The sequence below is a fragment of the Saccoglossus kowalevskii genome, chromosome 4 (genome assembly GCF_978046115.1).
Source record: "Saccoglossus kowalevskii chromosome 4, keSacKowa6.1, whole genome shotgun sequence".
Classification (NCBI taxonomy): Eukaryota; Metazoa; Hemichordata; class Enteropneusta; family Harrimaniidae; genus Saccoglossus; species Saccoglossus kowalevskii.
Window position 1 is genome coordinate 32,262,287 of NC_140644.1, and position 16,144 is coordinate 32,278,430.

At 37.4% G+C, this 16,144-nt stretch overlaps 1 protein-coding gene across 1 annotated transcript in view; it reads left to right on the forward strand.

The window, feature by feature from the left end:
• Nucleotides 1-7,890, forward strand: part of LOC100376706 (lipopolysaccharide-responsive and beige-like anchor protein) — a 254,065-nt gene extending 246,175 nt beyond the window's left edge. The window contains exons 49-50 of the mRNA XM_085498391.1: nt 1,654-1,805; nt 4,730-7,890. Coding sequence (XP_085354517.1) covers nt 1,654-1,805; nt 4,730-4,820 — 243 coding nt within the window. The 3' untranslated portion in view covers nt 4,821-7,890. The remainder of the gene's footprint in view (nt 1-1,653; nt 1,806-4,729) is intronic.
• Nucleotides 7,891-16,144: the final 8,254 nt, after the last annotated feature.

Sequence of the window (16,144 nt, forward strand, 5' to 3'; positions counted from 1 at the left end):
TATGTATGTATGTATGTATGTATGTATGTATGTATGTATGTCACTTTTTTTGTTCCACCGTTATCTCAAGAACCACTAATCAAATTTTGGTGAAACTTGGTAAATAGATACTCTGGGATAATGCGCAGAGTTGATTAGGTTTTGGTAAAAATTTATGAATATTAATTACTTAATTTTCATGATAATTAGCTGATTTTTAGCTGTTTCAAGACTGTTCCACTGATATCTGAAGAACCATTAATTGGATTTTGATGAAATTTGGCACATGGATGCTCTGAACTAGTGCGCAGATTTGATTAGTTTTGGGTAAAAATCTATGAATATTAATTACCTAATTTGCATGATAATTAACTGATTTTAAGCTGTTCTATGACTGTTCCACTGACTTTTGAAGAACCACTCATTGGATTTCAATGAAACTTGGCACATGGATGCTCTGAACTAATGCGCAGATTTGTTTAGTTTTGGGTAAAAATCTGTTAATATTATTAATTACCTAATTTACATAATGATTAATCAATTTTCGGTACTACTAATCATAACATTTCAATAAAACTTGGTACATAGGTGTCATATGACACTGCACAGACCTGATAGTTTTTAGGGTAATATCAGTACATATTAATTACCTAATTTGCATAATTAATTAATTTTCAGCTTTTGATATTTCGAGTAGTAATGATCACGTTTCAATGAAACTTGGTACATAGTTACTTGAGGACTGTGCAGAGACCTAATTAGTTTTTGGGTAAAATATTTGTGCATATTAATCACCTTATTAGCATAATTAGTTAATTTTCAGCTATTCACCTGATATCTCAAGTACTAATCATCACATTTCAATGAGAATTGCGACATTTTTTCTAGAACTATGCAGAGACCTGATTAATTTTGGGATAAATAATTGTGCCTATTAATTACCTAATTTGCATAATTAGTTAATTTTTTGCTGTTCTATGGCTGTTGCACTGATGTCTAAAAACCACTCATTGGATTTCAATGAAACTTTTAAAGAGTGCCCATCACATTTCAATGAACCTCAGACTATGCACCATATTAGTTTTTGGTAAATATTTATGCTTCTTAATCACCTAATTAACATAATTAATACTGATATCTCAAGTATTGATCATCGCATTTGAATAAAACTTGGTACATAAATGCTCTAGGACAATAGACAGCCTGATTAATTTTGGGTTAAAATCTGTTCATATTAATTCTCTAATTAGCATAATTAATATTTTTTTGGTTCTAATCACATTTCAATGAAACTTGGTACATTGTGCAGACCTTTAGTTTTACACTTAAATCTGTTCATATTAGTTACCTTATTTGCATAATTAGTTTTGAGCTATTCCATCAATATCTCAAGTATAAGTAATTTTGAATTAATTTTTAATGTGTCTCCAAAACTCTCAGCACACAGGAGTTCTTTCTAAGCTTTCTTTGATTTTTAAATGTTTTTGTGCCAGGCGACAGTTCCGTACATTGAATGTCACTGTTGTCTCTCCTGACTTTTTTCTATTTTGTTAGTGCAAATTGCAAGTGAAAACTGTGCCTCACACAGGAGAGGAGTGAAAAGCAAACACCTATTTCTAATAATAATATTAAATATAAATTATATTTACTCAATATTATTATTTGTCCTCGTAGACTATTAGATGTACGCCGGATGGTGAATATTTCTTAACTGCTGGTGACAACAAAGTAATTGAAGTCTGGAGAACGTTTGATTTCAAACATCTTTATACTTTCCCGTACTGTGATCATAGTATCTTACATTTATCACTATCACACGACATGAGGTAAGTTCATCAGCTGGGCAGGATAATGTCAAAAATCTTGTCTGTCTGCTTTGTGTTTTAGCTGGGCAGGGATAGCATCACAGAATGCAGTGAATGCTTAAAAAAATGTGACAGAATAATCAGTCTTTTGACAGACTAATCAGTTCTCTGACGGACTAATTCGTCCTCTGACAGACTAATCAGTCCTCTGACAGACTAATCAATTCTCTGACAGACTAATCAGTTCTCTGACAGTCTAATCAATTCTCTGACAGTCTAATCAATTCTCTGACAGATTAATCAATTCTCTGACAGACTAATCAATTCTCTGACAGACTAATCAATTCTCTGACAGATTGATCATTCCTCTGACAGACTAATCAGTCCTCTGACAGACTAATCAGTCCTCTGACAAACTAATCAATTCTCTGACAGATTGATCATTCCTCTGACAGAGTAATCAGTCCTCTGACAGACTAATCAATTCTCTGACAGATTGATCATTCCTCTGACAGACTAATCAGTCCTCTGACAGACTGATCATTCCTCTGACAATCTAATCAATTCTCTGACAGACTAATCAAATCTCTGACAGTCTAATCAATTTTCTGACAGACTAATCAATTCTCTGAGAGTCTAATCAAATTTCTGACAGACTAATCAGTCCTCTGACAGACTAATCAGTCCTCTGACAGACTAATCAGTCCTCTGACAAACTAATCAATTCTCTGACAGATTGATCATTCCTCTGACAGAGTAATCAGTCCTCTGACAGACTAATCAATTCTCTGACAGATTGATCATTCCTCTGACAGACTAATCAGTCCTCTGACAGTCTAATCAATTTTCTGACAGACTAATCAAATATCTGACAGTCTAATCAATTTTCTGACAGACTAATCAAATCTCTGACAGTCTAATCAATTTTCTGACAGATTGATCATTCCTCTGACAGAGTAATCAGTCCTCTGACAGACTAATCAATTCTCTGACAGATTGATCATTCCTCTGACAGACTAATCAGTCCTCTGACAGACTGATCATTCCTCTGACAGTCTAATCAATTTTCTGACAGACTAATCAAATCTCTGACAGTCTAATCAATTTTCTGACAGACTAATCAAATCTCTGACAGTCTAATCAATTCTCTGACAGATTGATCATTCCTCTGACAGAGTAATCAATCCTCTGACAGACTAATCAATTCTCTGACAGATTGATCATTCCTCTCACAGACTAATCAGTCCTCTGACAGACTGATCATTCCTCTGACAATCTAATCAATTCTCTGACAGACTGATCATTCCTCTGACAATATAATCAATTCTCTGACAGACTAATCAAATCTCTGACAGTCTAATCAATTTTCTGACAGACTAATCAATTCTCTGACAGTCTAATCAAATCTCTGACAGACTAATCAGTTCTCTGACAGACTAATCAATTCTCTGACAGATTGATCATTCCTCTGACAGTCTAATCAATTCTCTGACAGACTAATCAGTCCTCTGACAAACTAATCAATTCTCTGACAGATTGATCATTCCTCTGACAGACTAATCAGTCCTCTGACAGACTAATCAGTCCTCTGACAAACTAATCAATTCACTGACAGATTGATCATTCCTGACAGACTAATCAGTCCTCTGACAGACTGATCATTCCACTGACAATCTAATCAATTCTCTGACAGACTAATCAAATCTCTGACAGTCTAATCAATTTTCTGACAGACTAATCAATTTTCTGACAGACTAATCAGTCCTCTGACAGACTAATCAGTCCTCTGACAGACTAATCAATTCTCTGACAGATTAATCATTCTTCTGACAGTCTAATCAATTCTCTGACAGACTAATCAATTCTCTGACAGTCTAATCAAATCTCTGACAGACTAATTAGTCCTCTGACAGACTAATCAGTCCTCTGACAGACTAATCAGTCCTCTGACAAACTAATCAGTCCTCTGACAAACTAATCAATTCTCTGACAGATTGATCATTCCTCTGACAGACTAATCAGTCCTCTGACAGACTAATCAGTCCTCTGACAGACTAATCGGTCCTCTGACAGACTAATCGGTCCTCTGACAGACTGATCAATTCTCTGACAGATTGATCATTCCTCTGACTGACTAATCAGTCCTCTGACAGACTAATCAATTCTCTGACAGATTGATCATTCCTCTGACAATCTAATCAATTCTCTGACAGACTAATCAAATCTCTGACAGACTAATCAAATCTCTGACAGTCTAATCAATTTTCTGACAGACTAATCAATTCTCTGACAGACTAATCAATTCTCTGACAGACTGATCAATTCTCTGACAGATTGATCATTCCTCTGACAGACTAATCAGTCCTCTGACAAACTAATCAATTCTCTGACAGTCTCGTCAATTCTCTGACAGACTAATCAGTCCTCTGACAGACTAATCAGTCCTCTGACAGATTGATCATTCCTCTGACAGACTAACCAGTCCTCTGACAGACTAATCAGTCCTCTGACAGATTGATCATTCCTCTGACAGACTAATCAATTCTCTGACAGACTAATCAATTCTCTGACAGACTAATCAGTCCTCTGACAGACTAATCAGTCCTCTGACAAACTAATCAATTCTCTGACAGATTGATCATTTCTCTGACAGATTGATCATTCCTCTGACAGACTAATCAGTCCTCTGACAGACTAATCAGTCCTCTGACAAACTAATCAATTCTCTGACAGATTGATCATTTCTCTGACAGAGTAATCAGTCCTCTGACAGACTAATTTATTTGTGATTTCTGATCATTTCTGATTCATGTGACTTCATGTTGCATAGCCTCATTTTACAAATCCTGCATAACCTGCATATAATGCAAAGTAATCACCATAGAATAACTGCTATTAAAACAAACTTCTCATTAAAATGTATTTCATTAACTTTATCTCTACAGAACCATGATTGCCGGTTTATCATCAGGAAGTATAGTAATATTCAACATTAACTTTCAGAAATGGCACCATGAGTACAGAGATGCATACTGAATGATGACAGCTAGGTTTCACACAAACCAGTCTTAAAAGTGATTTAAATGCTTTGTATATAAAACCTTATATAATATTAATGATTTTAAGTGCAGTCATCAGGATAGGTAAAGAATACAGAAAATGAAATAATGAAATAAGCTATATCCTGCCATATATAACTTGCATATGTGTAATTTGATAGGAATGAGAGAATGAATGTACAGAAGACATGAATGGTAGTATCATTGATCTACTCATGACTCCTATCCTGCTATTTGGGGAAATTAATATATTAACTATGATATCATAATTTCAAAGTGAGAATTAAATATGGCATTAATATTTGAATGTGAGAGATACGAGTTGTATTACCAAGTTATCAGCATTGAAGCAAATACTAAACCCTGGTTAACATGGGGATGGATTACATGTATGAGAGAATATGATTTTATCATGATTAATATGTAAATGTTGAATATAATAATGTTGTTAACTCATAGACCGCAAAGACATCAAGATTAAGATTGGTTGTTTTTGTATTTTGGGGGCATTTCTGGATTTGTATGAATTGATTACCTCCAATGTATAACACAGTGATATCATTATGATTATCCAATCACACAGAGGACAGGAACACCACATATTGTGAATACAGGCAAGGTATTCAATATATACAATGTAGTAATTCAACCATGTGATGTTATAGTCACCTCAACAGTCATGAAATCAAGTTGAGTTAATTGTATTTATGCTGAGTTGTGTGACTTTCTAATTGCTTACAGGGAATTGGGTGATTGTGTGCATGGTGTAGTCAGTGCACAATTAAGTAGTTCACTGGATTATTTTACCACTCAAAATATTAGTACTATTCCTCAATCAATCGTAAAAAGTCCGCTTCACTGCAGAGATTATTTAGTCCCTGTTTCAGGCGCAGCCTGAAGGCGACTATTAATTCTTATTTCAATTCTCCGTCTGTGACGTCTCTAACATTTCCTCAGAAATTCTGCAGCAGATATCAATGAAACTTGGCAGGTTGATGACAAGTCTCTGCTGGGTATGCACATAATTTTTTTTTCTAGATCTAAAAATCCTAAGTAGGTCTTTTTTAAGATTTTCATCCAAAATTACCTCTCCCTACGACACTGACAGAGCAACTGAGCATGCTCAGAATAAATAATTAGCTTAGATTGTATGCTAGAGTTTGTAGTGATGTCATGACCTGGTCATGAATTAGTGACAGTACCATTACCAATCTCAGTGGAAAATGTTGAGGGGTGTCAGAGCTACATTTTAATAGGAATTATAGTGGTGATAATGAAACAAATCCAGGTCCTGGTAATGTACAAAGACCTAAATTAACAAAGAAGTCAAGTTGTTATTAAAGGTACATCAAGGTTTACTCAGATTTTTGAATGCAGTTTTTTGAGCATGTATGAGACATAGTTTGGTTGCACTTGTGTACTCTGAGATTTTGGACCTGGGTCAATGAAAGTTATCAGATTAAGAGAAATCACTTTATGATGAGTTGTACAAACACAGAGTACATAATATTCAATTGTTTGCAGATGTATTATTTTAACATGAGTATTTTATAATTAAATAACGGGGACTGTGACATTCATGTCTTTTTCAGCTGAAAGTAAACAAACTAAAAGTCTTGTTAGTATGTGTGTTGGTTGGTATTTCATACAATCCCTGCCCCCTTCCCCCTCCCCTAAATTGAAATTAAAACAACATGAATTAAACAGCTTTCAACACTTAAGAAGGCCACAAATGATGGAAAATTAAATGTCTGAAGTATGGTATGAAGAATGTCTCAGTCATACCTTGTAGTTGTATGTGTTACTAGACATCCATAAATGATGTGATAGATTTTAGATTAGATGAGGTTGGATAATATTTGTCAAGTGTTTCTTTGGGAGGGAGGGGGAAGTTCAAAAATCAGGGAGCGTATTTGACAAAATTATTAAAACACTGATGTACATATTAAAACATTTTCAACAGCAAAAGATTAACTATGTATAATAATTAAATTATTAACCATAACCTTGATAGTAATGTAGTCTAGTGTCACGTGATCTTCCAGTTTTTTTTTACTGCAAGTGAATAACGCCCCTATGTGTTGGTTTGTTTAAAAGTGTTGAATAGCACTCTCACTCTTTATAAAAACTGTCTTTTTTTGGTGATTTTGACCTTTTGATTAAGTATTAGATTTGTGAACTTGTGCCTGATTATTTAAAACTGCCAACATCATCATATTTATGGTGTATGCTTTTGTTAAGCAATAATGCAGCAACATACTTCAAATTTGAAGAACTCATTTTGAAATGTTAAATTCCAAATCATAAATTATTCCTTCAGCTTAACAGCCCTCTACTATTGGATACAAGTTAAATTATTGTAGCAAGACCTTGATGACTAGTTGTTTTTACGTAGTGTGCGATTTTGTTAAACTGAAATTACGATGAAAACAGCATTTAGTGTGTTGCATGTAATTTAATTATTCTGCAGCAGTGGGATTAAGCTAGAGTTGTACAGGTGAATTCAGCTTCATTTCTACAAAGCCTATCTTCTCCCACCCATTCTAAAGCTGCCAGGCCATGTTGAGAAACTAAATTTGTAATGTTCAGTTGTATTGTGATGGTAAGTTAGTGTAAACAGATATTAGTCATCTATTTTAAAAATAAACAATAGATACCCTATGTAGCCTAATAGAAAAAAGAAAGTTTAACATATCAGTTTTGCTTTGAACAATACTTCAGAAGAACCATGTCTGTTTAGTGAATTTGTAATTTATGTCACATTTGTATGTGCAGTCCAACTTTCTTTATGTTGCCCATGTTACATATTTTGTTTTGAAACAAACCATAAACAGTATTTGATGTCTGTATAATTTTTGTTTTGTGGGTCCAGAGTAAAATTTGAAGTGTATTTTAGCTGTACTCTTCTGAAACAAGACTATTTTTAGACCATAATTGATGTGAGATTTTACCAATAATGTGAACCTTGATATAGTATGTACGTCAATGAATTCTATCTGTATATCACAGTGAATGGAGATTGTTCAATAAAAACAACATTATGCAAATATGAACTGTATTCTTGGTTCTTTTTTCTACAAGAGACTGGATACCATTTGTACATGTCTTGGTGGCGACCATGTCTTGGTGTCTTGGTGACGACCATGTCTTGGTGTCTTGGTGACCACGTCTTGGCATGATAGGCATACTTTTATTATTAAATCTTTATTGCAGGATATAAAAAGAACATATAGAAAGAAGTGACGTATAAATTCAGTACTCTAGAGTAGCTATGGCGATGCATATGAACAAAAACCATCCATACACGGCCGAGGTCTGGTAGAAGTGTGTGCGTGTGAAAAGCAAGCACGCTAGAAAATTCAACTTTTAATTGGAACAGTGCCAGACTCGTAGGGAGATCAATGTGCTTTTGTGTCATATTTATGTATTATCTGGTATGTCAATCAACTTTGCTACCTGAAGTGGAAACCAACTTCTCACTGACCAATTCAATATCACTGCTGTCAATATGATGTTCAGTTCAGCTCTCTCTCTAGTATGCGTTAAGCCACTACTGTTGAGTTGTTGCAGTGAAATAAAACCTTTTTGTTCTGAACCTTGCCCAGGAACTAACACCCTCCTGGGTTCCCCATCCTAATTTCAATGTGTCCATGACCATGGTTACAGATGAAGGTGATGAATCCCTGCCATAGGTTTATATCCTAATTTCAATGTGTCCATGACCACGGTTACAGATGAAGGTGATGAATCCCTGCCATAGGTTTATATCCTAATTTCAATGTGTCCATGACCACGGTTACAGATGAAGGAGATGAATCCCTGCCATAGGTTTATATCCTAATTTCAATGTGTCCATGACCACGGTTACAGATGAAGGTGATGAATCCCTGCCATAGGTTTATATCCTAATTTCAATGTGTCCATGACCACGGTTACAGATGAAGGTGATGAATCCCTGCCATAGGTTTATATCCTAATTTCAATGTGTCCATGACCACGGTTACAGATGAAGGAGATGAATCCCTGCCATAGGTTTATATCATAATTTCAATGTGTCCATGACCACGGTTACAGATGAAGGAGATGAATCCCTGCCATAGGTTTATATCCTAATTTCAATGTGTCCATGACCACGGTTACAGATGAAGGAGATGAATCCCTGCCATAGGTTTATATCATAATTTCAATGTGTCCATGACCACGGTTACAGATGAAGGAGATGAATCCCTGCCATAGGTTTATATCCTAATTTCAATGTGTCCATGACCACGGTTACAGATGAAGGAGATGAATCCCTGCCATAGGTTTATATCATAATTTCAATGTGTCCATGACCACGGTTACAGATGAAGGAGATGAATCCCTGCCATAGGTTTATATCCTAATTTCAATGTGTCAATGACCACGGTTACAGATGTAGGTGATGAATCCCTGCCATAGGTTTATATCCTAATTTCAATGTGTCCATGACCATGGTTACAGATGAAGGTGATGAATCCCTGCCATAGGTTTATATCCTAATTTCAATGTGTCCATGACCACGGTTACAGATGAAGGTGATGAATCCCTGCCATAGGTTTATATCCTAATTTCAATGTGTCCATGACCACGGTTACAGATGAAGGAGATGAATCCCTGCCATAGGTTTATATCCTAATTTCAATGTGTCCATGACCACGGTTACAGATGAAGGAGATGAATCCCTGCCATAGGTTTATATCCTAATTTCAATGTGTCCATGACCACGGTTACAGATGAAGGAGATGAATCCCTGCCATAGGTTTATATCATAATTTCAATGTGTCCATGACCACGGTTACAGATGAAGGAGATGAATCCCTGCCATAGGTTTATATCCTAATTTCAATGTGTCCATGACCACGGTTACAGATGAAGGAGATGAATCCCTGCCATAGGTTTATATCCTAATTTCAATGTGTCCATGATCACGGTTACAGATGAAGGAGATGAATCCCTGCCATAGGTTTATATCCTAATTTCAATGTTTCCATGACCACGGTTACAGATGAAGGAGATGAATCCCTGCCATAGGTTTATATCCTAATTTCAATGTGTCCATGACCACGGTTACAGATGAAGGAGATGAATCCCTGCCATAGGTTTATATCATAATTTCAATGTGTCCATGACCACGGTTACAGATGAAGGAGATGAATCCCTGCCATAGGTTTATATCCTAATTTCAATGTGTCCATGACCACGGTTACAGATGAAGGAGATGAATCCCTGCCATAGGTTTATATCCTAATTTCAATGTGTCCATGACCACGGTTACAGATGAAGGAGATGAATCCCTGCCATAGGTTTATATCATAATTTCAATGTGTCCATGACCACGGTTACAGATGAAGGAGATGAATCCCTGCCATAGGTTTATATCCTAATTTCAATGTGTCCATGACCACGGTTACAGATGTAGGTGATGAATCCCTGCAATAGGTTTATATCCTAATTTCAATGTGTCCATGACCACGGTTACAGATGTAGGTGATGAATATCTGCCATAGGTTTATATCCTAATTTCAATGTGTCCATGACCACGGTTACAGATGAAGGTGATGAATCCCTGCCATAGGTTTATATCCCAATTTCAATGTGTCCATGACCACGGTTACAGATGAAGGTGATGAATCCCTGCCATAGGTTTATATCCTAATTTCAATGTGTCCATGACCACGGTTACAGATGAAGGTGATGAATCCCTGCCATAGGTTTATATCCTAATTTCAATGTGTCCATGACCACGGTTACAGATGAAGGTGATGAATCCCTGCCATAGGTTTATATCCTAATTTCAATGTGTCCATGACCACGGTTACAGATGAAGGAGATGAATCCCTGCCATAGGTTTATATCATAATTTCAATGTGTCCATGACCACGGTTACAGATGTAGGTGATGAATCCCTGCCATAGGTTTATATCCTAATTTCAATGTGTCCATGACCACGGTTACAGATGTAGGTGATGAATATCTGCCATAGGTTTATATCCTAATTTCAATGTGTCCATGACCACGGTTACAGATGAAGGAGATGAATCCCTGCCATAGGTTTATATCCTAATTTCAATGTGTCCATGACCACGGTTACAGATGAAGGAGATGAATCCCTGCCATAGGTTTATATCCTAATTTCAATGTGTCCATGACCACGGTTACAGATGAAGGAGATGAATCCCTGCCATAGGTTTATATCCTAATTTCAATGTGTCCATGACCACGGTTACAGATGAAGGAGATGAATCCCTGCCATAGGTTTATATCCTAATTTCAATGTGTCCATGACCACGGTTACAGATGAAGGAGATGAATCCCTGCCATAGGTTTATATCATAATTTCAATGTGTCCATGACCACGGTTACAGATGTAGGTGATGAATCCCTGCCATAGGTTTATATCCTAATTTCAATGTGTCCATGACCACGGTTACAGATGTAGGTGATGAATATCTGCCATAGGTTTATATCCTAATTTCAATGTGTCCATGACCACGGTTACAGATGAAGGTGATGAATCCCTGCCATAGGTTTATATCCCAATTTCAATGTGTCCATGACCACGGTTACAGATGAAGGTGATGAATCCCTGCCATAGGTTTATATCCTAATTTCAATGTGTCCATGACCACGGTTACAGATGAAGGTGATGAATCCCTGCCATAGGTTTATATCCTAATTTCAATGTGTCCATGACCACGGTTACAGATGAAGGTGATGAATCCCTGCCATAGGTTTATATCCTAATTTCAATGTGTCCATGACCACGGTTACAGATGAAGGAGATGAATCCCTGCCATAGGTTTATATCCTAATTTCAATGTGTCCATGACCACGGTTACAGATGTAGGTGATGAATATCTGCCATAGGTTTATATCCTAATTTCAATGTGTCCATGACCACGGTTAAAGATGAAGGTGATGAATCCCTGCCATAGGTTTATATCCCAATTTTAATGTGTCCATGACCACGGTTATAGATGAAGGTGATGAATCCCTGCCATAGGTTTATATCCTAATTTCAATGTGTCCATGACCACGGTTACAGATGAAGGTGATGAATCCCTGCCATAGGTTTATATCCTAATTTCAATGTGTCCATGACCACGGTTACAGATGAAGGTGATGAATCCCTGCCATAGGTTTATATCCTAATTTCAATGTGTCCATGACCACGGTTACAGATGTAGGTGATGAATCCCTGCCATAGGTTTATATCCTAATTTCAATGTGTCCATGACCACGGTTACAGATGAAGGAGATGAATCCCTGCCATAGGTTTATATCCTAATTTCAATGTGTCCATGACCACGGTTACAGATGTAGGTGATGAATATCTGCCATAGGTTTATATCCTAATTTCAATGTGTCCATGACCACGGTTACAGATGAAGGTGATGAATCCCTGCCATAGGTTTATATCCTAATTTCAATGTGTCCATGACCACGGTTACAGATGAAGGTGGTGAATCCCTGCCATAGGTTTATATCCTAATTTCAATGTGTCCATGACCACGGTTACAGATGAAGGTGATGAATCCCTGCCATAGGTTTATATCCTAATTTCAATGTGTCCATGACCATGGTTACAGATGAAGGTGATGAATCCCTGCCATAGGTTTATATCCTAATTTCAATGTGTCCATGACCACGGTTACAGATGAAGGTGATGAATCCCTGCCATAGGTTTATATCCTAATTTCAATGTGTCCATGACCACGGTTACAGATGAAGGTGATGAATCCCTGCCATAGGTTTATATCCTAATTTCAATGTGTCCATGACCACGGTTACAGATGAAGGTGATGAATCCCTGCCATAGGTTTATATCCTAATTTCAATGTGTCCATGACCACGGTTACAGATGAAGGAGATGAATCCCTGCCATAGGTTTATATCATAATTTCAATGTGTCCATGACCACGGTTACAGATGAAGGAGATGAATCCCTGCCATAGGTTTATATCCTAATTTCAATGTGTCCATGACCACGGTTACAGATGTAGGTGATGAATATCTGCCCTAGGTTTATATCCTAATTTCAATGTGTCCATGACCACGGTTACAGATGAAGGTGATGAATCCCTGACATAGGTTTATATCCTAATTTCAATGTGTCCATGACCACGGTTACAGATGAAGGTGATGAATCCCTGCCATAGGTTTATATCCTAATTTCAATGTGTCCATGACCACGGTTACAGATGAAGGAGATGAATCCCTGCCATAGGTTTATATCATAATTTCAATGTGTCCATGACCACGGTTACAGATGAAGGAGATGAATCCCTGCCATAGGTTTATATCCTAATTTCAATGTGTCCATGACCACGGTTACAGATGAAGGAGATGAATCCCTGCCATAGGTTTATATCCTAATTTCAATGTGTCCATGATCACGGTTACAGATGAAGGAGATGAATCCCTGCCATAGGTTTATATCCTAATTTCAATGTTTCCATGACCACGGTTACAGATGAAGGAGATGAATCCCTGCCATAGGTTTATATCCTAATTTCAATGTGTCCATGACCACGGTTACAGATGAAGGAGATGAATCCCTGCCATAGGTTTATATCATAATTTCAATGTGTCCATGACCACGGTTACAGATGAAGGAGATGAATCCCTGCCATAGGTTTATATCCTAATTTCAATGTGTCCATGACCACGGTTACAGATGAAGGAGATGAATCCCTGCCATAGGTTTATATCCTAATTTCAATGTGTCCATGACCACGGTTACAGATGAAGGAGATGAATCCCTGCCATAGGTTTATATCATAATTTCAATGTGTCCATGACCACGGTTACAGATGAAGGAGATGAATCCCTGCCATAGGTTTATATCCTAATTTCAATGTGTCCATGACCACGGTTACAGATGTAGGTGATGAATCCCTGCCATAGGTTTATATCCTAATTTCAATGTGTCCATGACCACGGTTACAGATGTAGGTGATGAATATCTGCCATAGGTTTATATCCTAATTTCAATGTGTCCATGACCACGGTTACAGATGAAGGTGATGAATCCCTGCCATAGGTTTATATCCCAATTTCAATGTGTCCATGACCACGGTTACAGATGAAGGTGATGAATCCCTGCCATAGGTTTATATCCTAATTTCAATGTGTCCATGACCACGGTTACAGATGAAGGTGATGAATCCCTGCCATAGGTTTATATCCTAATTTCAATGTGTCCATGACCACGGTTACAGATGAAGGTGATGAATCCCTGCCATAGGTTTATATCCTAATTTCAATGTGTCCATGACCACGGTTACAGATGAAGGAGATGAATCCCTGCCATAGGTTTATATCATAATTTCAATGTGTCCATGACCACGGTTACAGATGTAGGTGATGAATCCCTGCCATAGGTTTATATCCTAATTTCAATGTGTCCATGACCACGGTTACAGATGTAGGTGATGAATATCTGCCATAGGTTTATATCCTAATTTCAATGTGTCCATGACCACGGTTACAGATGAAGGAGATGAATCCCTGCCATAGGTTTATATCCTAATTTCAATGTGTCCATGACCACGGTTACAGATGAAGGAGATGAATCCCTGCCATAGGTTTATATCCTAATTTCAATGTGTCCATGACCACGGTTACAGATGAAGGAGATGAATCCCTGCCATAGGTTTATATCCTAATTTCAATGTGTCCATGACCACGGTTACAGATGAAGGAGATGAATCCCTGCCATAGGTTTATATCATAATTTCAATGTGTCCATGACCACGGTTACAGATGAAGGAGATGAATCCCTGCCATAGGTTTATATCATAATTTCAATGTGTCCATGACCACGGTTACAGATGTAGGTGATGAATCCCTGCCATAGGTTTATATCCTAATTTCAATGTGTCCATGACCACGGTTACAGATGTAGGTGATGAATATCTGCCATAGGTTTATATCCTAATTTCAATGTGTCCATGACCACGGTTACAGATGAAGGTGATGAATCCCTGCCATAGGTTTATATCCCAATTTCAATGTGTCCATGACCACGGTTACAGATGAAGGTGATGAATCCCTGCCATAGGTTTATATCCTAATTTCAATGTGTCCATGACCACGGTTACAGATGAAGGTGATGAATCCCTGCCATAGGTTTATATCCTAATTTCAATGTGTCCATGACCACGGTTACAGATGAAGGTGATGAATCCCTGCCATAGGTTTATATCCTAATTTCAATGTGTCCATGACCACGGTTACAGATGAAGGAGATGAATCCCTGCCATAGGTTTATATCCTAATTTCAATGTGTCCATGACCACGGTTACAGATGTAGGTGATGAATATCTGCCATAGGTTTATATCCTAATTTCAATGTGTCCATGACCACGGTTAAAGATGAAGGTGATGAATCCCTGCCATAGGTTTATATCCCAATTTTAATGTGTCCATGACCACGGTTATAGATGAAGGTGATGAATCCCTGCCATAGGTTTATATCCTAATTTCAATGTGTCCATGACCACGGTTACAGATGAAGGTGATGAATCCCTGCCATAGGTTTATATCCTAATTTCAATGTGTCCATGACCACGGTTACAGATGAAGGTGATGAATCCCTGCCATAGGTTTATATCCTAATTTCAATGTGTCCATGACCACGGTTACAGATGTAGGTGATGAATCCCTGCCATAGGTTTATATCCTAATTTCAATGTGTCCATGACCACGGTTACAGATGAAGGAGATGAATCCCTGCCATAGGTTTATATCCTAATTTCAATGTGTCCATGACCACGGTTACAGATGTAGGTGATGAATATCTGCCATAGGTTTATATCCTAATTTCAATGTGTCCATGACCACGGTTACAGATGAAGGTGATGAATCCCTGCCATAGGTTTATATCCTAATTTCAATGTGTCCATGACCACGGTTACAGATGAAGGTGATGAATCCCTGCCATAGGTTTATATCCTAATTTCAATGTGTCCATGACCACGGTTACAGATGAAGGTGATGAATCCCTGCCATAGGTTTATATCCTAATTTCAATGTGTCCATGACCATGGTTACAGATGAAGGTGATGAATCCCTGCCATAGGTTTATATCCTAATTTCAATGTGTCCATGACCACGGTTACAGATGAAGGTGATGAATCCCTGCCATAGGTTTATATCCTAATTTCAATGTGTCCATGACCACGGTTACAGATGTAGGTGATGAATCCCTGCCATAGGTTTATATCCTAATTTCAATGTGTCCATGACCACGGTTACAGATGAAGGTGATGAATCCCT